This window comes from Macaca thibetana, chromosome 17, assembly GCF_024542745.1.
Source record: "Macaca thibetana thibetana isolate TM-01 chromosome 17, ASM2454274v1, whole genome shotgun sequence".
NCBI lineage: Eukaryota > Metazoa > Chordata > Mammalia > Primates > Cercopithecidae > Macaca > Macaca thibetana.
Genome location: NC_065594.1, coordinates 24,786,366 through 24,810,803, shown reverse-complemented (window position 1 = coordinate 24,810,803; position 24,438 = coordinate 24,786,366). Strand labels below are relative to the sequence as shown.

The window sequence follows — 24,438 nt, the reverse complement described above, 5'->3', positions numbered from 1 at the left end:
TAAGAAATCTCTATTGTAATAGGAAAATTCCCCTCAATACCATGGAAACTAATCTATATTGGGAAATCTAAAGCAAAAATAATTGATAATACAGGAGGACACTGTCATTAAAAAGATCCAGCATACCTTCAGATTAAGTGCATTTCTTCCATATACTTGACAGTTTACTATGGCCAGGTTGGTCATGGCTGCTATTGTTTCATATCGTGTTGCTGCAACAGTCTTAAAACCTTCACCACGCACAATCTGTATCTCTGATTCTATTTTTTCAGTTTTGGTGAGACCTAAATAAACAAAACAAAACATAAAATTTAAATGTGTTATCACCTAGAATGAAAGTTAAGAGGTATTTATCTTATGAAAATATTGAGTTACCCTAAGGGCTTAAGTGCACACATCCTCTGGCAGGGATTCCCCATAGCCTTCATCTACCCCAAACTCAGTTCTGTTTGCCAAATTGGGTGTTGTTTTGTTTTGTAATTTTAGGTGCACCATTATCTTCCCCAAAGTAAACCATATGCTCATAGATTTCTATCTGGATAATTTAGTTTCCATCAATATCTGTCTTTGCATACTATGTGTAAAAATATTTTCTTAAAATTTACTATGAATTACATAAAGAACTTCTTGGCTCATAAAATTAATAGGCAACGTCATGTAAGAATACCTCAGCAAGACATCAGCCTCACTTTTTCCTTAGTATCACTTTGATGTACAATTCAAATGCCCTATGTAATTAAACTCTTCCTTTAGCTGGTAGATCCCCCATAGGAGACAAACAGACATCTCAGGAGTAAGCCAAAGAAAGACCATCTAAATTTAAATTTACTTTATTATGACCCTATGGGTTTCACCTTCCATCAAAAATGTCCCATGCAAGTATACACCAAATGTGGCAGGAAAGTATTTTAACATTTTATATAATATATTTTACTTTTGCAGCCAGTATTGCTGCATTGTTTGCAGAAACATATTTTATAATGTCAGTAATTCTTATGTTACTGCTTCGATGAGAGAAAATCAGCATCCTAGAACGAAGAAAACAAAAAAAGGTTTTTAATTTCTAAAACAGAACCTCTGTGCCCATTTCAGATCAAGAGACGTGAAAGCTTGAATAAAGAAAGATATATAATGTAATATAGAGATACCTTGGCTTGGGAGAAAGAATGGAGCAAGAAGGGAAAGAGAGTGAGTTAAGACATAAGTCTGTGGCCTGCTCCCTGCTCTAAGCCCACGCAGTCTGTTGTTGAGTAGAAATGAGGAAGATGGAGATGAAGAGGAGGTGATTGCTCAAGAATCTGGGGATTCTTAAATTTTCTAAGAAGGAAACCACCAGAGAAGAAACTCAATAAAGCAAATAATGGCAGAATGACATGGAAGAGACCTGGAAGTTAATTGACATCATAGACAAGGATACAAAAGTTCTGGGAGGAATGGCGGGATATGGTTGGAGTGTTCTGCTGTATATAACCTTTTACTAAATGCAGCTATTTGAATTGTTAATTTGGTATATTATTTTTATTGTTCTAGAATTTTATTTGACTCATTTTAAAAAACAAAAATACCAGTTCTGTGGTGAAATTCTCCAATGATCTCTTTGCTTTCTTGGACATAGTAATCATAGTTACTTTTAAATCCATTTGAAACTCTAATATCTGAATCAAATATAGGCCTGTTTTATTGCCTGTTTCTTTCTACTGTTTTTCAGATATTTTATTTTATTTTTAGAATGTGTTGTAATTTTTTAAATTTAATGCTGGACTTCAAAGATGAACTATTTTAAGAAGTCTGGATAATATGCCCTCTCTCTCTTTCTTTCTCTTTCTCTCAACATGTTAGGTTTTCCTTGATTAGGCAGAAAACACCATTATCAAGGATTGGTTTGAGTTTTGTTAGGGCTCGGCTATTTTAGTTTTGTCTTCTTTCCTAGAACACCATCTTTATTCCTAAGGCATGGAATTTCAACTGAAATTCCAATGTGTTTACAAAGGCCCCAACACTTCGGCAGAGCTTGAACTCTATTATCCATCTTTTGTGCAATCACAAAACTCTATGATCAATTTCTTATCTTCTCAGCTGATGTTTTCTACTCTGTTTCTTGGAATCTTGTTCTATACATTCACAGCTTAGAAATCAGCTAGCACCCTTGAGGGAGTTTGTATGCAGATTTTTTTTAGGAGACTGTGATATAGTTTGTATGTTGTCCTCTTTAAATCTCATGTTGAAATGTAAATCCCAATGTTGGATATGGGTCCTGGTGGGAGGTGTTTGGGTCATGGGGGCAGATCTCCTATGGCTTGGTGCTATCCTTGTGGTAGTGAGTGGAATTCTGATCTTGTTTAAAAGTGTGTGGCAGGCCAGGCGCGGTGGCTCACGCCTGTAATCCCAGCACTTTGGGAGGCAGAGGCCGGCAGATCACGAGGTCAGGAGATCGAGACCATCCTGGCTAACAAGGTGAAACCCTGTCTCTACTGAAAATACAAAAAATTAGCCAGGCATGGTGGCGGGCGCCTGTAGTCCCAGCTACTCTGGAGGCTGAGGCAGAAGAATGGCATGAACCCAGGAGGCCAAGCTTACAGTGAGCCGAGATCGCGCCACTGCACTCCAGCCTGGGTGACACAGCAAAGCTCTGTCTCAAAATAAATAAATAAATAAAAAAGTGTGTGGCAGGCCAGGTGCGGTGGCTCACATCTATAATCCCAGCACTTTGGGAGGCCAAGGAGGATCACTAGAGGTCAGAAGTTTGAGACCAATCTGGTCAACATGGTGAAACCCTGTCTCTATGAAAAATACAAAAACTAGCTATGCCTGCAATCCCAGTTACTCAGGAGGCTGAGACAGGAGAATCACTTGAACCTGGAAGGCAGAGGTTGTAGTGAGCTGAGATTGTGCCACTGCACTCTGGCCTGGGCAACAGAGTAAGACTCTGTCTTTAAAAAAAAAAAAATTGTGTGGGACCTCTCCTTCACTCTCTCTTGCTTCTGCTTTTGCAATGTGATATACCTGCTCTTGTTTTGCCTTCTGCCATGAGTAAAACCCACTGAAGCCTCCCCAAAAGCCAAGGGAATGCCATAACTATGCTTGTATAGCCTTCAGAACTGTAAACCAATTACACCTCTTTTCTCTATACATTACTCAGTCTTGGGTTTTTCTTTGTAGTAATGCAAGAACAAACTAACACATAAAGTTGGTACTGAGGAGAAGGGCAGTGCTATGAAGATACATAAAAATGTGGGAGCCACTTTGGAACCAGGTAACAGGCAGAGGTTGGAAGAGTTTCTAAGGCTCAGAAGAAGACAGGAAGATGAGGGAAAGTTTGGAACTTCTCAGAGACTGGGTAAACAGCGTGACCAAAATGCTGATATTTATATTGACAGTGAAGGCCAGGCTGCCAAGGTCTCAGATTGAAATGAGGAACTTATTTGGAACTGGAGCAAAAGTTACTCATGTTACGCTTTAGCAAAGAGCCTGGCTAAATTCTATTCATGCCCTAAAGATCTGTGGAAGTCTGAACTTCAGAGTGATGATTTGGTATCTGATAGAAGAAATTTCTAAGCAGCAAAGCATTCAGGATTTAGCCTGGCTGCTTGTAACAGCCTATGCCCAGATGTGGGAGCAAAGCAATGACAAAGTTGAAATTTATATTCAAAAGGGAAGCAGCTTGTAAAAGTTTGGAAAATTTGCAGCCTGGCCATATAGCATGGAAAGAAAAAGCTTTGGGAGAGGGATTCCAGCAGGCTATAGAGTAACCACTTGCTAGAGAGATCTGCATAACTAAAAAGGATCCAAGTAGGAATAGCCAAGAAAATGGGAACAAGGCCTCAAAGACATTTCAGAGACCACTGTGGCAGCCCCTCCCATCACAGACGCAGAGGACCAAGAGGACTGAATAGTTTCGGGGGCCAGGCCCAGGGCACCACTGCCCTGTGCCACCTGAGGGGGCTGCTCCTTGTGTCTTGGCCATTCTGACCCCAGCCTCAGCTCAAAGGACCCCAGATACTGCTTAGGCTGCTGCTTTGGAGAGTGCAAGCTGTAAGCCTTGGTGGCTTCCACATGGTGTTAGGCCTCAAAACCTGCAGAATGCAAGAGTGAAGGAGGTTTGGCAGCCTGCACCTACATTTCAGAGGATGTATAAGAAAGCCTGGGTGCTCAGGTAGAAGCCTGTCACAGCGGTGGAGCCTTCACTGAGAACCTCTATTAGGACAGGATGGGGGAAATGTGGGGTTGGAGCCCCCACACAAATACCCCACTGAGGCATTGCCTAGTGGAGCTGTGGGAAGTGGGCAGCCACCCTCCAGACCCCAGAATGGTAGCACTGCATGCAGCTTAAATCGTGAGGCTGGAAAAGCCACAAGTACTCAACTCCAACCCATGAGAGCAGCCACAGGAGCTGTACCCTGCAAAGCCACATGGGTGGAGCTGGGAAAGGCCTTGGGAGTCCACCCCTTGCACCAGTGTGCCCTGGATGTGGAACATCCAGTCAAATATTATTTTAGAACTTTAAGATATAATGTCTGCCCAGCTGGGTTTCAGATCTGTATACATTCTACATTTTCATTTTCTGTTATAGGAATTTCTAGAAAAAAGAAAAAAACTGGGATGAGTTTGGATACGTGTAAAAATTCATCTGAGGGTCTTATGACTTCAGTATAATCGTTCATCATTTAATGGATTGCAATTATCCATGAAAATGAATAGGGTCTGTAGCCCCTTTCTTTTTGCCAATTTCTCCCTTTTTGAATGGGAATGTTTACCCAATGCTGGTACCCCTCCCCCCATTGTATCTTGGAAGTAAATAACTTGTTTTAATTTTACAGGCTTGGAAATAAATAACTTGTTTTAATTTTACAGGCTTCTAAGTGGAAGGGTGTGATGGTTAATACTGTCAATTTGATTGAAGGATGCAAAGTGTTGTTTCTGGGTATATCTGGGTGTTTCTGGGTGTTGCCAGAAGAGATTAACATCTGAGTCAATTGACTAGGAAAGGAAGACCCGCCCTCAAGAAGACCCACCCACAATGTGGGTACCACTCCACATTGTGGGATGTGTGTACCACATTGGATGTATGTACCATCCAATCAGCTGTCAGCACAGCTAGAAAAAGCAGGCAGAAGGTCGAAGAAGCTGACTTGTTGAGTCTTCTGGCCTTCATCTTTCTCCCATGCTGGATGCTTCCTGCCCTAGAACATCAGACTTCAAGTTCTTTGGCTTTTAGGCTCTTGGACCTACACCAGTGGTTTGCCTGGGGCTCTCGGGCCTTTAGCCATAGACTGAAGGCTACACAGTCGGCTTCCCTACTTTTGAGGTTATGGGATTCAGACTGAGTCACTACTGGCTTCCTTACTCCTCAATTAGCAGACGGTCTATTGTGGGACCTTACCTTGTGATGATGTAAGTCAATTCTCGTTAATAAACTCCCTTTCATATATACATATATCCTATTAGTTCTGTCCCTCTAGAGAAACCAAACTAATACAAAGGGACATGCCTTGTCTAACATGAGACTTTGTACTTTTGAATGAAGCTGAAATGAATTGAGACTTTTGGGGAACTATTGGCAGGGGACGATTGTATTTTGCAATGTGAGAAGAACATGATATTTGAGAGGCCAGAGGTGGAGTGATATAGTTTGGCTGTTGTCCCCTCTAAATCTCATATTGAAATGTAACTCCCAGTGTTGAACATGGGGCCTGGTGGGAGGTGTCTGGTTCATGGGAGTGGATCCCTCATGGCTTTGTGCTGCCCTTATGATAGTGAGTTCTTATAAGATCTGGCTGTTTTAAAGGGTGTGGCACCTGTACCTCACACCACTCTCTTGCTCCCACTCTCATCATGTGATGTTCAAGCCCCCACTTTGCTGTATACCATGAGTAAAAGCTCCCTGAGGCCCTAACCAGCGGCAGATACCAGCACCACACTTCTTGTATGGTCTGCAGAACTGTGAGCCAATTAAATCTCTTTTCCCTATAAATTATCCAGTCTCAGGTATTTCTTTATAGCAATGCAAGAATGGCCTAACACAGACTGAGTCTCACTATGTTACCCAGGTGGGCCTCAAACTCCTAGGCTAAAGTGATACTCCACCTCAGCCTCTCAAGAACTGAGACTACAGCTGCGCTCCACTGTGCCCAGCTTGTATGCAGATTTTTTGATTCACCTTCCTTCAATTCTTTCCTCGCCAAGATTTTCTCCTTCAAGTCCCAAGTATATTGGCTGCTCTGAAGTCTGACTGCTAGCTCCTCAATCCACTAAAACCACCACATTCTACTTGTAATCCATTCTCCCACACCACAAACACCCTCAGGCAAAAGGCAAGGCAAAGGCAGAGCTTCCCTTCTTTCAGGAATTGTAACATCCACATTGGTTACTGTCCAGCTCTACTCAAGTCACACCCACATTTGTTACTGTGCAGTTCCTTCAATGGTGACTTTATATATTTTTGGCAGCGTTAATAGTCGACTTTGGTAAGGTTAGTCCAATACAAACTACTTAGTAATGGAAAAAACCTAGAAGTCACCAGGTTATTTAAAAATGTGTCCAATAATTCTAATACCAAATAATCCTGTGGATATGTTTCTACTCTTTATTGTTTCTGCTAGTTTTCATTCATTTTGTCTTTCTCTTTGTGTGCCTGGTAATTGTGAATTATTTACCACACACTATATTTGAGAGATTGTTTGTAGACATAATGTAAATCTAGGATGGTGTAATCTTTCTTCAAAGATATTTTTCATTTTCATTTGTTTCTTCTAAGTAACTAAGGTCAAAGCACTTATAACAGTGCCTGGCACATGGCAAATAGTTAATTCATATTTTTGTATGTCTGTTCACCCCACCCAGATTAAGAGTACATCAGCTTTTATATTCTCAACATCAATATGTTTGGTTCATAGTCAATATATTAGAAATAGCTGCTCCATAAATGACTTAGGGATCCGAAAATGAAGTAAGACATATGTGTGTTATGCATGTGTGACTCACACACATAAACACACAAAATCATTCATAATTTTTTAAAGATATAATCTTATATACAGTTTCTAAAAGAATTGCATAAATCTAGCATTTACCTTCAGGTGGTCTTGGTAGGATTTGCTTTGGGACACTTTCTACATTTTCATGTTCTGCTGCAAGAGTTTCTAGAAAAATGAAAAAAAATGGGATGACTTTGGATACATGTAAAAATTCATTTGAGGGTTTTATGACTTCAATATAATTGTTCATCATTTAATGAATTCCAATTATCCATGAAAATGTATTCATGAAGGCATCTATCAGCATTGGCATTCTACTTCTGGAGTTCATCTAGATCACCTTTTGAATGATTGTGTATTCTCACTGCTTCTGTATATTAGCTTTTCTGATCCTTTGAATTCCCTTGTTGGTTCCCATCATCACCATCAGAATGGAGTACCCAGTCTGGCCTTGGCAGATCTGCAAGGTCAGGACTTCTGTTACTGCCCTATGGCTCAAGTATTACATGTATAGATAAAAGGTGATTCCATCCTCCCACTCTGCAAACCCAAACGGGGAGGGGTACCATTAGCTTGCATGCCTTCTCTCCCCTTTGCTCTACTTGACTCTGTAATTACACCATGTTCAGATCGTATTTACCTATCACAGACTGCCCGTGAGGTTTTCTTGGTAAAATTGGTGTTGGCAAGGAAACAAAACCTGGAAATTGAATAACTTTTAGTGTCAACGTAGCAGTTGGTTTAAAATGTTCAGGCCACTGTCCTTCTGGTTTCACAGGTACAGTTGTAGGTAGAGGGCTTGGCACTCTTGCACGTAAATCTCTCGAGATGTGCTGATAAGTATCGCCTGGACTCTCCAGTAAAGGTTGGTGCTCAGGGTGCACATTCTCAAGTTTGTGAGTGATAACTAAGCCAGGAGCACTTCCAGGTTTGGAAAACTTGGAAGAAAGAATTAAAATGTTTTCTAGCTTTTTTTCAGTATAAACATCTTTCATAGTTTTCAACTTTCTGGAACTTTCCATTTTGTTTCTTTGTTTCCCAAAAATTCGAGTAGAAGCTGAATGACAACGTGGAAAAAATATGGAACCAGTAGCAGTATCTGGAATCTGCTGATAGACATGCTTAGTAGGTTTTTGGGGTGATGAAATTGCAGTCACTCTTTCTTGTACACAATGACCAAAAAAGATATTTTGGATACTGATAGGTGTTAATGATTGACTTCTTAAAACATCAGGAAAATGAGTTTTATCCGTTTTAATGGAAGTGGTTTCATCTTCAGTGAATGTTACGTGTAGTGACCCAGTTTTACCAGTTTTGGCTAAACCAAAAGAAAAAAAGAAAAATTAAATTATATTTATCAATGTGTCACAGACAAAATATCTTAGCATTCACAACTTTTCTTTACCCACTCACCCCTTTCTCACCTTCTAAAAATGTTTCTGTATATACTTGCTCAGCTACCAGGATGTGTGTTGACATGACTGGTATAAAGTTTGAGTGAGCAACTGGAGAAGTGAAAAGGCTAAATTGTATTAGAGTTTTAAAGGGTAGAGAACTATCCTTGGAAGAACAGAATTGGTAGAGAGAAGGGAAGATATAAGCTCCAATAATAGACGAGATTTTTGAGAGTTTATCACTAAAACTCTGGCAATAGGTATGGATACAATTGATGAAGTTTTGCTATTTATCATACATCATTAGCTCTCCCTCATTTGAAATTTTCTTAACCAAAGATTTACATTTCTTTTAAATGCCACATGTCAGACCAATGTGTCTTTTGAAGATGGTAACAATCTGATAGTGGTTACAGGTGCCATAAGCTCATTTAGATTATAACAACAAGTATTCTTTTCTACCTCATGTCCAGAAAATGCACTGAGCTTGCATTCTTAGGCAGGAATCATATATGCCTTTTCTTTCCTATGCAACAGAATGTGAAATGACATTTTTCTGTTCCCTCAGCTGAGTGCAATAAATGATGAGGATCTGTACATTCAAATGAGGAGATAATAGATTGCCAAGGGGTGGCCAAAATAAGTCCTTCAGCACTTCACCCTTCACCCATCTGTTGTCTATATGGGACGGCTGGAGACTGATCTGAGTTTGGAGAGAGTATCTCCTCTGAACAGAGCTATTGGAGTTGTATGCATTTCCCTGATTTTTCCCTCCCCATTGAGGGTGTAGGAGGGATGATGTCCCCTATCTCAAACCAAGTGAGGGGGACTTTTTATAAATAAGAGGAATATATACCACAGGGAGAAAGTAACATCTCACTCTTCCCCTATCCACCTCCCCCACTGATACTTGCAGAACAGCAAAATGTATTGGTTTATCCATTGCTGTTTCCTGATCAGAGTAATATAAGGGAATCATTTTAACTACTTGACTTGTATCTCCTGACATTTCCGTGGGGTATAAGACTGATGCTGATTCTCACTTTAATTATTAACTTTTTAACAACATAACTCTTCCCCACACCTTGCCCCACTTATGGAGGAACCAAAAGCTATAATATGAGTTGAAAAAGAGAGTAGGGCCAGGCACAGTAGTTCATGCCAGTAATCCCAGCACTTTGGTATGCTGAGATAGTAAGATCACCTGAGGCCAGGAGTTCAAGATCAGCCTGGGCAACATAGCAATACTCCTATCCCTGCAAAAAAAAAAAAAAGAAAAAAAAAAAAATTAGTCAAGTGTGGCAGCATGCTCCTGTAGTCCCAGATACTTAGAAGGCTGAGGTGGGAGGGTACCACGAGCCCGGGAGACTGAGGCTACAGTGAGCCATGATTGCACCACTGCACTCCAGCTTGGGTGACGGAGCGAGACCTTGTCTAAAAGAAAAAAAAGAAAAGAAAAAGGAAAAATGAAAAGAATAGAAAAAGAGAGTAAAAAAATGGGGTGGAAGAACTGATCAGGCCCCTCCTTCCCTTGGCTTGTGTAAGAATTAGCAGGCCTAGGTTGAGCTGGGAGAAGGGACACAGTCTGATTATATACTATATGGAAGTACTAATTTAGATGAAACAAGTAATTTAATATCTGAAAATGAATAGAGCTAATTGACAAAACTGACTAGAAATGCTTTTAGAGAGATACATGTGCCACGTGAGTTTGAAGGACAGTAGTAAGAAAATAATGTTTGCTTCCCACTTAAGTGGAACTAATTGAAGGTAACCAATTCAATAAAATAGCTACACCAATGTATTTAAGTTCATTTTCTCTCTATTAAAACAAAACACATTAACACAGCAAACACTTCAATAGACTCCAGAACTCCTTCCAACTACCACCATCTCACCATATTTATCCTTCCCTTTAATGGCAAACTGAAGTAATTTATACTCATTAGTTTGATTTCCTCTCCCACTGGAAGAAGAGTCTCTGTACTCAGGCTCATACATAGAGAACAGGACATGTCCTCCTCCTCCACACACCCACTTCTGCTGCTGCTGCTGCTGAAGGCTGGGGCAGGTGATCCAGAGACCGGCCTGACTGAGGTTCTAAGTAGTGACTACAACCTCACAGTGTAACATGGCCTGCATGCCTGGGATCTGGAGTGAAAGCAAGGTTCTTCCTCCCTGACACATGGCACTATAGCACTGCTGCTGCAGAGAGCAGAAGAACCTGAGAACAGCATGTCTGGAGCTGTGGGTGGTGACCCATAGCACAGTCACCACCAACATGAGCCCATACCATGCAGGACCCAGAGGGTCATTCCACCACCTCTACTGCCATGACCCATAGCACAATTGTTTCCCAGGACATGAGAATCTGTTCAGTGACCTAGCCCACTGTTGCCACTACCAGCAGCCATGCAAGCCACCTAAGGCCCAGGAACTGGCCCACCAGTAACCACCAACACAGGTGCCAGCATATACCACTCTGGGACACAAAGATAGGTAGAGTCAGCCTACCCTTGGGGCCTGTCCCCAGCACAACTTCACCACAGCCTTCACTAATAATTGCAGCCTAATCCTCTAAGGAAATCACAGAAAGCACTAATGCTATTTACAGCCAAAGAAATCATACAGAGACTACACTACTACATGCACCCAGAATCAAAGTCAAAGTGCCTTACCCAACCAACACCACAGATACATCTTCAGAAAAAAAGTCCTACCCTATGGAAGTGAATTAAAAATAGGAAGATGCAACTGTTACACCAGATACACAGATATCAACATAAAGACACAGAAAACATCAAAATACAATGAAATATGTATTATTTCCCTTTAATATGAAATATGAATTATTGTTTTCCAAAGGAAACAATATTTCCAAAGGAAATTGTTTTCCTTTGGAAAACAATAATTCTCCAGCAATAGATCTTAATCAAAAAGAAGTTGCTGAAATCCCAGAAAAATAATTCAAAATTTCAATTTTAAAGAAGCTCAGTTAGATACAAGAGAATTCTGGAAAATACAAAGAATTCAGAAGAATAATTCAGGACATGAATGAGAAATCTACCAAAGAGAGAGATAGATATTTTTAAGAAAGACCCAAATAGAAATTCTGGAGCTGAAGAATTAATTGAAGAAAATATAAAATATATTTGAAAGCTCCAATAATAGACTAGATCAGGCAGAAGAAAGAATCTCAGAACTTGACGACACATCTTTTGAAATAATCCAGTCAGACAAAAATAAAGAAAAAGAACCTAAAAGAATCCACAAAGACTTTGTGACATTTGGGACAACATAATGTGATCAAATATTCAAATTATTGGCATCCCAGGGGCAAAGAGACAAAGGAAGGACTATAAAACCTATATAATTAAATAATAGAAGAAAACTTCCCAAGTCTAGCAAGAATTGTAGATGTTCACATTCAGATATAGGAACTTCAGCAATCCCTAGGCAAACACTGCAAAAATGTCTTCCCCATGGAACATTATAGTGAGACTGCCTGAAGTCAAAGATAAAAAGCATACCCTTTAAAAAGCAAGAGAAAAGCATCTAGTCACCAATAAAGAAACCCCATCAGACTAACTAACAGTGGATTTCTGTGGGATTTTTTTTCGTTTTTGTTGTTGTTGTTGTTGTTGTTGTTTTGTTTTTGTTTTTGAGACAAGGTCTTGCTCTGTCGCCCAGGCTGGAATGCAGTGGCACAATCTCGGCTTACTGCAACCTCAGCCTCCCCATATTCAAGCGATTCTCCTGCCTCAGCCTCCTGAGTAGCTGGGATTACAGACCCACACCACCATGCCCAGCTAATTTCTGTTTTTAGTAGAGACGGGGTTTCACCATGTTGGCCTGGCTGGTCTCAAACTCCTGACCTTGTGATCCACCCACCTCGGCCTCCCAAAGTTCTGGGATTACAGGCGTGAGCCACTGTACCTGGTCTTAACAGTGGATTTCTTAGCAGAAACTTTACAGGCTAGAAGAGAATGAGGTGATATATTCAAAGTACTGAAATTTAAAAAAACAAAAAACAAAAAAAACCTGTCAGCCAAGAAGAGTCTATCCAGCAAAATTATCCTTCATAGATGGAGGAAAAATAAAGTCTTTCCCAGAAAAGCAAATGCTGAGGGAATTTGCTACAACCAAGAGAGACCCTATGAGAAATGCTCAATGGAACAGAATACAGAACCCTGAAATAAAGTCACATACTTACAGCCAACTGATCTTCAGCAACACTGACAAGAACACTGGGGAAAGGACACCCTCTTTAATAAATAGTGTTAGGAAAATTGGACAGCCATATTCAAAAGAATGAAACTGGATCCCTATCTCTTACCATATATAACATATAACTCAAAATGGATTACAGAGTTAAACTTAAGACCCAGAACTATAAAATTACTACAAGAAAACCTAGGTAAAACCCTCCTGGACACTGGTTTAGGAAAATAATTTTTGACTAAGACCTTGTTGAGTGGGAGAAAATATTTGCAAATTATCCATACAACAAGGGACTAATATCTAGAATATACAAGGACCTCAAACAACTCAACGGAAAAAAAAAATCCCCTTAGGCATGACATGAATAGACATTTCTGAAAAGAAGACATACAAATGGCCAACACTTATATTTTAAAATGCTCAACATCACTAATGATTAGAGAAATAGAAATTAAACCATAACGAGATATTATCTTACCCTAGTTAGAATGGCTGTTATTAAAAAGATAAAAAATAACAGATGTTAGTGAGGATGCAGAGAAAAAGAAACCCTGAAGGTATGTGTTCTCATCAGCTGTTCACTATACACCTGACAACCTTCCACTCTGAGTACAATATCAGCCTGGCCATTCCATGTTGCTCTAGGGATCTGCTTTGGCAACTCCCAACAAATAAACTATATTGAAAACATCCAAGGCCTGAGATGGGTTCTGGAAATCTTCAGTCCTCCACAATCATTCACACCAATGTCCCTTTCTTTCTTCCAATAGACCCCAACTCCCCAGCAGCAATGGGTTAACCTCTGCTGACTCAGAACCAAGTCTTGAACTTGAAGACAAAATTTGAACTTTGATCAATATGGCACTTGAGAGACAGCAAAATATCACAGTCCCATATACTTATGAACCCCTCTCTTCAAACCCAATGTCATGAAAACAAAACAGGAAAATAAAAATTTAAAAAAGGTTTTCCCCGATCATCACTGCCATCGTCCTAGTCTTCAGAGTTAATTTCCCATTGGTTTTCTGATATTGGCATACCATGTTTTCACTGAATTATCAGAATCGGTATTAATTCAGATTTCTTAGTTTGGCATATAAAAATCTAAGTGAACAGGAACTACTTTACGCCACCTTTTTGTGAGACGACTCGTTACTTTCTTTTTTTTTTTTTTTTTGAGACGGAGTCTCGCTCTGTCGCCCAGGCTGGAGTGCAGTGGCCAGATCTCAGCTCACTGCAAGCTCCGCCTCCCGGGTTCCCGCCATTCTCCTGCCTCAGCCTCCCGAGTAGCTGGGACCACAGGCGCCGCCACCTCGCCCGGCTAATTTTTTGTGTTTTTAGTAGAGACGGGGTTTCGCCGTGTTAGCCAGGATGGTCTCGATCTCCTGACCTTGTGATCCGCCCGTCTCGGCCTCCCAAAGTGCTGGGATTACAGGCTTGAGCCACCGCGCCCGGCCGACTCGTTACTTTCCAATATGAAGCCTTAGTTACTGCAATTATTTCTGACAACCGAAAAGGCCTAATTGCTCATATACGACTTCATTTCACATGTCTATCATGCTATGTGGAATATCTTATCAACCAGTTCAAATCATCTTTTACTTTCAAAGTCTACCTTAAACCCTGTGCAATCCATCCTTCTTTGATAATACAACACATATTTATCATTCTCATCAATTCATTCAATGAATATTTAACACCTACCATGTGTCAGCTGTACACATAGTGCTGGGGGTACAATGATACAACACAAACCTTACTACCAACAGATATCTCACAATTTAGTATAGAAACTAGGCAGGTAAACAGTTATAATAAGTGGTTCGTAGGGGTAAATATGGAATACTATGGGAGAAAGGAAAAAGGCAGTCTTATTGGGTAGAGAAGCGATGCTTAAAGAATTTTTCCCAACATGTAGGGTGAGCCAAAGCAGGGTGTGGTGTTGCCTCACCTGGGAAGCACAAGGGGTCCGGGAACTCCCTACCCTAGTCAAGGGAAGTCATGAGGGACTGTGACGTGAGGAATGGTGCACTGCAACCCAGATACTACGCTTTTCCCATCATCTTCACAATCCCTAGACCAGGAGATGCCCTCAGGTGCCTATGCCACCAGGGCCCTGGGTTTCAAGCACAAAACTGAGTAGCCATTTGGGCAGACATCGAGCTAGCTGCAGAAGTTTTTTTTTTTTTCATAATCCAGTGGTGCCTGGAATGCCAGTGAGACAGAACAGTTCACTCCCCTGGAAAGGGGCCTGAAGCCAGGGACCAAGTGGTCTAGTTCAGTGAACCCAACCCCCACAGAGCCGGGCAAGCTAAAATCCACTGGCTTGAAATTCTCACTGCCAGCACAGCAGTCTGAAGTCAACCTGGGACACTTAAGCTTGGTGGGGGGAGGGGCATCTGTCATTACTGAGGCTTAAGCAGGCAGTTCCCCCCCCCAACCCCCGCACAGCGTATACAAAGCCACCAGGAAGTTCAAACTGGGTGGAGCCCACTGCAGCTCAGCAAAACTGCTGTAGCCAGACTTCCTCTCTAGATTTGTCCTCTCTGGGCAGCCTTTTCTGAAAGAAAGGCAGCAGCCCCAGTCAGGGCCTTATGGAGAAAACTCCTATCTCCCTGGGACACAGCACCTGGGGAAAGGGGCAGCTGTAGGTCCAGCTTCAGCCAACTTAAAAGTTCCTGCCTGCCAGGTCTAAAGAGAGCAGCAAAGCTCCCTGCACAGTGCTTGAGCTCTGCTAAGGGGGACAGACTGCTTCCTCAAGTGGGTCCCTGACCCCCATGCCTCATGACTGGGAGACACCTCCCAGCAGGGGTTGACAGACACCTCACACAGGAGAGATCCGGCTGGCATCTGGCGGGTGCCCCTCTGGAACAAAGTTTCCAGTGGAAGGAGCAGGCAGCAATCTTTGCTCTTCTGCAGCCTCCACTGGTGATACCCAGGCAAACAGTGTCTGGAGTGGCCCTCCAGCAAACTCCAGCAGACCTGCAGCAGAGGGGCCAGACTGATGGAAGGAAAAAATAACAAACAGAAAGGAATAGCATCAACATCAACAGAAAGGATGTCCACACAGAAACCCCATCCGAAAGTGACCAGCATCAAAGACCAAAGGTAGATAAATCCACGAAGATGAGGAAGAACAGCACAAAAAGGCTGAAAATTCCAAAAACCAGAATGCCTCTTCTCCTCCAAAGGATCACAACTTCATGCCAGCAAGGGAACAAAACTGGATGGAGAATGAGTTTGATGAACTGACAGAAGTAGGCTTCAGAAGGTGGATAATAATAAACTCCTCTGAGCTAAAGGAACATGATCTAACCCAATGCAAGGAAACTAAGAACTTTGAAAAAAGGTTAGACGAATTGCTAACCAGAATAACCAGTTTAGAGAAGAACATAAATGGAGTGATGGAGCTGAAAATCACAGCACAAGAACTTCGTGAAGCATATATAGTATCAAAAGCCAAATCGATCAAGCAGAAGAAAGGATATCAGAGATTGAAGATCAACTTAATGAAATCAAGCGTGAAGACATGATTAGAGAAAAAAGAACAAAAAGGAATGAACAAAGCCTCCAAGAAATATGGGATTATGTGAAAAGACCAAACCTACATTTGATTGGTATACTGAAAGAGACAAGGAGGATGGAACCAAGTTGGAAAACACTCTTCAGGATATTATCCAGGAGAACTTCCCCAATCTAGCAAGACAGGCCAACATTCAAATTCAGGAAAGACAGAGAACATAACAAAGATACTTCTCAAGAAGAGCAATCCCAAGACCCATAATTGTCAGACTCACCAAGGTTGAAATGAAGGAAAAAATGTTAAGGGCAGCCAGAGAGAAAGGTCAGGTTACCCACAAAGGGAAGCCCATCAGACTAACAGTGGATCTCTCTGCAGAAACACTACAGGCCAGAATAGACTGGGGGCCAGTATTCGACATTCTTAAAGAAAAGAATTTTCAACCCAGAATTTCATATCCAGCCAAACTAAGCTTCATAAGCAAAGGAGAAATGAAATCCATTACAGACAAGCAAATACTGAGGGATTTTGTCACCACCAGGCCTGCCTTACAAGAGCTCCTGAAGGAAACACCAAATATGGAAAGTAAAAACTGGTACCAGCCACTGCAAAAACATACCAAATTGTAAAGACCATCAACACTATGAAGAAACTGCATCAACTAAAGGGCAAAATAACCAGCTAGCTTCATAATAACAGGATCAAATTCACATATAACGATATTAACCTTAAATGTAAATGGGCTAAATGCCCCAATTAAAAGAGACAGACTGGCAAACTGGATAAAGAGTCAAGACCCATCAGTGTGCTGTATTCAGGAGACCCATCTCACATGCAAAGACACACATAGGCTCAAAATAAAGGGATGGAGGAATATTTACCAAGCAAATGGAAAGCAAAAAAAAAAAAAAGAAAATAGCAGGGGTTGTAATCCTAGTCTCTGATAAAACAGACTTTAAACTAACAAAGGTCAAAAGAGACAAAGAAGGGCATTATATAATGGGTAAAGGGACCAGTGCAACAAGAAGAGCTAACTATCCTAAATATACCCAATATAGGAGCACCCAGATTCATAAAGCAAGTTCTCAGAGACCTTCAAAAAGACTTAGACTCCCACACAATAATAATGGGAGACTTTAACACCCCACTGTCAATATTAGACAGATCAACAAGACAGAAAATTAACAAGGATATTCAGGGCTTGAACTCAGCTCTGGACCAAGCAGACCTAATAGACGTCTACAGAACTCTCCACCCCAAATCAACAGAATATACATTCTTCTCAGCACCACATCGCACTTATTCTAAAATTGACCAGATAATTGGAAGTAAAACACTCCTCAGAAAGTGCAAAAGAACGGAAATCATAACAAACAGTCTCTCAGGCCACACTGCAATCAAATTAGAATCAGGATTAAGAAACTCACTCAAAACTGCACAACTACATGGAAACCAAACAACCTGCTGCTGAATGACTACTGGGTAAATAATGAAATTAAGGCAGAAATAAATAAGTCCTTTGAAACCAATAAAAACGAAGACACAACGTACCCAAATCTCTGGGACACAGCTAAAGCAGCGTGTAGAGGGAAATTTACAGCACTGTGCCCACAGGAGAAAGTGGGAAAGATGTAAAATTAACACCCTAACATCACAATTGAAAGAACTAGAGAAGCAAGAGCAAACAAATTCAAAAGCTAGCAGAAGACAAGAAATAACTAAGATCAGAGCAGAACTGAAGGAGTCAGAGACATGAAAAACCCTTCAAAAAATCAATGAATCCAGGAGCTGAGTTTTTTAAAAGATTAACAAAATAGATAGACTACTAGCCAGACTAATAAAGAAGAAAAGAGAGAAGAATCAAAGAGACAGAATAAAAACACTGATCCCACACAAATACAAACTACCATCAAAGAATACTATAAACACCTCTACGTAAATAAACTAGAAAATCTAGAAGAAATGGATAAATTCCTGGACACATACACCCTCCCAAGATGAAACCAGGAAGAAGTCGAGTCCCTGAATAGACCAGTAACAAGTTCTGAAATTGAGGCAGTAATTAATAGCCTACCAACCAAAGAAAGCCCAGGACCAGACAGATTCACACCCGAATTCTACCAAAGGTACAAAGAGGAGCTGGTATGATTCCTTCTGAAACTATTCCAAACAACAGAAAAAGAGGGACTCTTCCCTAACTCATTTTATAAGGCTAGCATCATCCTGATACCAAAACCTGGCAGAGACACAACAAAAAAAGGAAAATGTTAGGCCAATATCCCTGATGAAGATCAGTGTGAAAATCCTTAATAAAACAGTGGTGAACCGAATCCAGCAGCACATCAAAAAGCTTATCCACCACGATCAAGTTGGCTTCATCCTTGGGATGCAAGTCTGGTTCAACATATGTAAATCAATAAACATAATCCATCACATAAACAGAACCAATGACAAAAACCACATAATTATCTCAATAGATGCAGAAAAGGCCTTTGATAAATTTCAACATCCTTTCATGCTAAAAACTCTCAATCAACTAGGTATTGATGGAATATATGTCAAAATAATAAGAGCTATTTATGACAAACCCACAGCCAATATCATACTGAATGGGCAAAAGTTGGAAGCATTCCGTTTGAAAGCCGGCACAAAACAGAGATGCCTTCTCTCACCACTCCTGTTCAACCTGATATTGGAAGTTCTGGCCAGCACAATCAGGCAAGAGAAGGCAATAAAGGGTATTCAAATAGGAAAAGAGGAAGTCAAATTGTCTCTTTTTGCAGATGACATGATTGTAGTTTTAGAAAATCCCATCGTCTCAGCCCAAAGTCTCCTTAAGCTGATAAGCAACTTCAGCAAAGTCTCAGGATACAAAACCAATAAGCAAAAATCATAGGCATTCATATACACCAATAACAGACAAACAGAGAGCCAAATCATGAGTGAACTCCCATTTACAACTGCTACAAAGAGAATAAAATACCTAGGAATCCAACTTACAAGGGATATTAAGGACCTCTTCAAAGAGAATTACAAACCAGTGCTCAAGGAAATAAGAGAGGACACAACCAAATGGAAAAACGTACCATGCTCATGGATAGGAAGAATCAACATCATGAAAATGGCCATATTGGCCGGGCGCGGTGGCTCAAGCCTGTAATCCCAGCACTTTGGGAGGCCGAGACGGGCGGATCACGAGGTCAGGAGTTCGAGACCATCCTGGCTAACACGGTGAAACCCCGTCTCTACTAAAAAATACAAAAAACTAGCCAGGCGAGGTGGCGGGCGCCTGTAGTCCCGGCTACTCGGGAGGCTGAGGCAGGAGAATGGCGTAAAAACCCGGGAGGCAGAGCTTGCAGTGAGCTGAGATCCAGCCACTGCACTCCAGCCTGGGCGACACAGCGAGACTCCGTCTCAAAAAAAAAAAAAAGAAAATGGCCATATTGCCCAAAGTAATGTATAGATTCAGTGCTATCCTCATCAAGCTATCACTGACTGTCTTCCCAGAATTAGAAAAAACTACTTTAAATTTCATATGGAACCAAAAAAGAGCCCATATAGCCAAGACAATCCTAAGCAAAAAGAATGAAGCTGGAGGCATCACCCTATCTGACTTCAAACTATACTACAAGGCTACAATAATCAAAACAGCATGTTACTGTTACCAAAACAGACATATAGACCAATGGAGCAGAACAGAGACCTCAGAAATAATGCCACACATCTACAACCACCTGATCTTTGGCAAACCTGACAAAAACAAGCAATCGGGAATGGATCTCCTATTCAGTAAATGGTGCTGGGAAAACTGGCTAGCCATACACCGAAAACTGAAACTGGACCCCTTCCTTGCACCTTATACAAAAATTAACTCAAGATGGATTAAAGACTTCAATGTAAGACCTAAAACCATAAAAACCTTAGAAGAAAACCTAGGCAATACCATTCAGGACACAGGCATGGGCAAAGACTTCATGACAAAAATGCCAAAAGCAGTGGCAACAAAAGCCAAAATTGACAAATGGGATCTAGTTAAACTAAAGAGCTTCTGCACTGCAAAAGAAACTATCATCAGAGTGAACAGGCAGCCTACAGAATGAGAGAAAATTTTTGCTATATACCCATCTGAAAAAGGTCTAATATCCAGAATTTACAAGGAACTTAAACATATTTATGAGAAAAAAACAAACAACCCCATCAAAAAGTGGGTGAAGGATATGAACAGACACTTCTTAAAAGAAGACATTTATGTGGCCAATAAACATATGGAAAAAAGCTTAACATCACTAATCATCTGAGAAATGCAAATCAAAACCACAACAACATACCATCTCACGCCAGTCAGAATGGTGATTATTAAAATGTCAGGAAACAATAGAGGCTGGCAAGACTGTGGAGAAATAGGAACACTTTTACACGGTTGGTGGGAACGTAAATTAGTTCGACCATTGTGGAAGACAGTATAAGGATTCCTCAAGGATCTAGATCCAGAAATACCATTTGACCCAGCAATCCCATTACTGGGTATATTCCCAAAGGAATATAAATCATTCTACTGTAAAGACACATGCACACGTATGTTTATTGCAGCACTGTTCACAATAGCAAAAACATGGAACCAACCCAAATGCCTGTCAATGACAGACTGGATAAAGAAAATGTGGTACATATACATCATGGAATACTATGCAGTCATAAAAAAGAATGAGATCGTGTACTTTGCAGGGACATGGATGAAACTGAAAGCCATCATCCTCAGCAAACTAACACAGGAACAGAAAACCAAACACCATGTGTTCTTACTCATAAGTGGGAGTTGAACATTGAGAACACAGGGACACAGAGAGGTGAACAACACACACCAGGGCCTGTTAGGGGGTGGAGAGTGAGGGGAGAAAACTTAGAGGATGGGTAAATAGGTACAGCAAACCACCATGGCATACATATACCTATGTAACAAACCTGCACGTTCTGCACATGTATCCTGTTTTTTTTTTTTTTTTTTTTTTTAGAATAAATAAAAAAAAAAAATTCAAGCACTTACTATGTGCAAAGCCCTTTGTCAAGAGCCTTTGGAGCAAGAGAGCTCTGCTTTCCCCACCAAATAAGGAACCATCCAGCCCAAAATGTCCATAGTGCCAAGGTTGTGAAATTCTGTACTAGAAGATAAACTTTAAACAAAAGATGAATAGAGAAACTACAAGATAACTGGTAATCTTGAGCTGTAAATCTGCATACTGTATTATTACAGAGCAGATTGTAAATGCAGAACATTCTAGAAATGGAGAAATGATGATGTAGAAATCATGTAACAAAAGTTGGGAGAGAAAGTAAGAGAGGAAATTGTGGCAGTATTACAGGTAAGTTGAGTCACATATTGTTAATAGTCATAGGTCAAAAGATGATAATTTAACATTATAAATCAAGTTATAGACTAGGTATATTTGAACAGTATAAATGTTGACACTAAGACTGCAATCAACTAAAATCAGATGGAAGAGGAGACTAAGAAGGGGAAAATGAGAAAATATGCTAATTGTATTGCTTATAATAAGGAGGGAATAGAAACCATACACAGAAATAGAGGATTAAGTATTATATAAAGTTATAGTTATAAAAGTGGCTCATATTTACTTTATAGCACTTATCACAGGGCAATTTTACATTCACTTACATGATTGATTGATTACAATCACTATCCCAGTGGGTAACTACTGAAGGGAACTGGTAAGGTCTGTTTTTGCTCACTAAATATATTCAGTCCTCGTTATTTGTGGTAGTTCTGTTCTGCAAACAATGAATTACTCATTACTCAACCATTTCTCCTAGGAGAAATATGGGGCTAGGTTCCTACAAACCTCTGGTTTCAACATTTTCATCAACTGATCAACATGTAATTTTGTTTTATATTTGTTTCTATTTAAAGACACTTTAATAAATATATACAGTTGATTTGTTAACATTGAACTCAGGGCCAACAACACTACTCATGCCTGAAGGAAGCTTATCTAACACATATCTTGTTCTCTGTAAGGCCCATCACAGCCTTCTTGTGCTCAGGAACACTAGACAGTACTTCAGCACTATGCTTGGGGCCCACAGTGAAATCACTAACTAAAAGCACAAAACATTCAAGAAACATAGCGCTAAACAGACAGGGAACACAGTACCTGTTTACAACATGAGAGCTGAAACAAGAAGGCAGAGGTAGCTTTGTTCCACCTCAGCTGGGGCATGGGTGTTGAGTGACTCAAATTTTTCAGTGCTCTGCACATATCCACGCACGACTCAGAAAGCCCTATGAGTACCAATTCTGGTGTTAGAAGTAAATTTTATCGATGAGGTAAACTTGAACCTACTAAGTCCACCAATAAGTATCAATAAATGCATCTGTAGGCTTGAATTGGATGCTTTCATCTGACAACAAACATTTGTAAGTTATTAGTGAGTGTATTTATTGCGATTCTGAGCTGTGCAAGTCAAGGAATTTCTATGAAAGATACATAAATGTTAATACACATATCTGATTAATACACATACCTGTACGGGTTTTTATCTCATGTAAAGACGGCTTAGTGAATTTTGGAGGTAAGGGTCTTCGAAGAAGTAGTGGGGGCTTTCGCATTTTAATGAATAGTAAGTGCTGTTTTTCATAATCCTTGGTGTAAGTGAGAATTGAAAAGGTTTTGAATATGTTTGAATTGTTGAGAAATAAGAATTTAGATTACATCTTAATGAAAATCATTCTGTTGCAATATTCTACTGAATCCAAGCAGAATTCCTTTATGAAAAAAAAAGAGGGTAAGAAAATAATTCTTTAAAACTTCTATTAATAGAAAGAATCCAGTTAAAATGTAGGGTTATAAGTAAACATTTAATTTTAAAAATATGTGTATTATTACTACCCAGGATCCTTCTACAATTTTCCATGCTAGTACAAAGTTCAATTTGCCAATGCTGTTTCAACTAGTAAATACTGATTTTTCAGAATAGTCGAAATGACATTTTTTTCTCGCCCTCCAAAATGTTATCACTATAAATGTAGAAAGAATTTGGTCAGAAATGTGTAGACGATCTCTTCATTAGATAAGCCTCTGAAGACCCACCATATCTAACCATTCACAAACAAATTGTCTTCTTTCTGTAATGGCTTGTTCTTCAACAAGCCATTTGCTTGGGCCAAAACCATTCAATCCTACAATAAGATAGGTTTCACTATAATGAGGTTTCCCAGGGCTGCTGGATCCCAACTCATGCTATTTAGAAATGATGCCAGAAGATGCACCCCCAAAATGTGCTTTTAGTTTGCAGGGCAACATCAAAAGTGCCTGGCACGGCACTACTCCATTGATAGCCTAGAAGGGAACACCCTGGAACTGCACAAATGGGCCGTTTACCGCCAAAAGATAACTGCACACAAGCGCTCAAGGTGTACTCCCTGGTCATATATTCCACTCGATGCTGGAAATCTCCCTTCCGTAGTACCCAAAGAGGTGCACGGAAGTGCTGGACTCCCACACTACCCTTTAGGATAATCAGCCGCTTCCCAAACCAACTGGCTTTTCGTCTCCTATCTCCTATTCCTCGGAATCTAGGCAGCGAGGTAAAGGTCCAGCGAGGTGGCGGGTCTTCCTGCAGGAGGCTGTTCCCGAAGAAGCACCACGGATCCCCACCCTCTAGGAGGCCAAGGAGACACACCCTAGCAACCGGGATCCGCTAAGCCAGCCCAGCCACTTGACGCGCAGGCGCAGGCGCGGGGGCGGGAGCGGCGGGGCGGGCCCCGGGAGGGGAGGGGCCCGCCCAGCCCAGTGCGCGGCGCGCTCGAAGTCCTCTCGCCTTACTCAGCCGCCCTGGGGGGCTGCAGGGGAGGCTGCGGGCCGTGGGGGCCGGAGGAGAAGCCGGCTCCACGTGCAGCTGCTGTACGGAACGCCGTGGTGACAATTGTTATTACTATTCTTATGCTTAATGGCAATAACCACTATTATTTATTATTTACTTCTCTCTATTGCAGGATGCTTTACTTGGGTGTCTAGAATATGGGCTGGCATTCTTTAACGCTGCACTTTTGCGCAGCCGGGTCCCGGGGCTAATTTTGCAGTGCTCTCGAAAAGCGGGCATTCGGTTTTCTTTCTCTTCCTTTCATGCAACCTGTTTTGTCTTTCTGATCCTTTAAAGTTCCTGGCTGAGGCTGGATTGTGTAGAAATAAGGGCATTAGGGATCCAAGCGGGCTGTAAAAGAAACCCATTTCTCACTGTCATCGTCCTCTGTTCCGGTTATCATATTGTGAAGTGTCGCCTCTGTCATGGTGTTGATGAACCTGTGTGTGCA

The 24,438-nt window shown here is 40.9% G+C and overlaps 1 protein-coding gene across 1 annotated transcript in view; it reads right to left on the bottom strand.

Annotated features, from left to right (window-relative positions):
- The window catches only part of LRRC63 (leucine rich repeat containing 63), a 65,595-nt gene extending 41,766 nt beyond the window's left edge, over positions 1–23,829 (bottom strand). The window contains exons 1-5 of the mRNA XM_050766391.1: positions 23,507–23,829; positions 22,650–22,890; positions 7,615–8,292; positions 7,071–7,139; positions 127–284 (exon numbers count right to left, since the gene is read on the bottom strand). Coding sequence (XP_050622348.1) covers positions 127–284; positions 7,071–7,139; positions 7,615–8,292; positions 22,650–22,734 — 990 coding nt within the window. The 5' untranslated portion in view covers positions 22,735–22,890; positions 23,507–23,829. The remainder of the gene's footprint in view (positions 1–126; positions 285–7,070; positions 7,140–7,614; positions 8,293–22,649; positions 22,891–23,506) is intronic.
- Between the last annotated feature and the right edge of the window lie 609 nt (positions 23,830–24,438).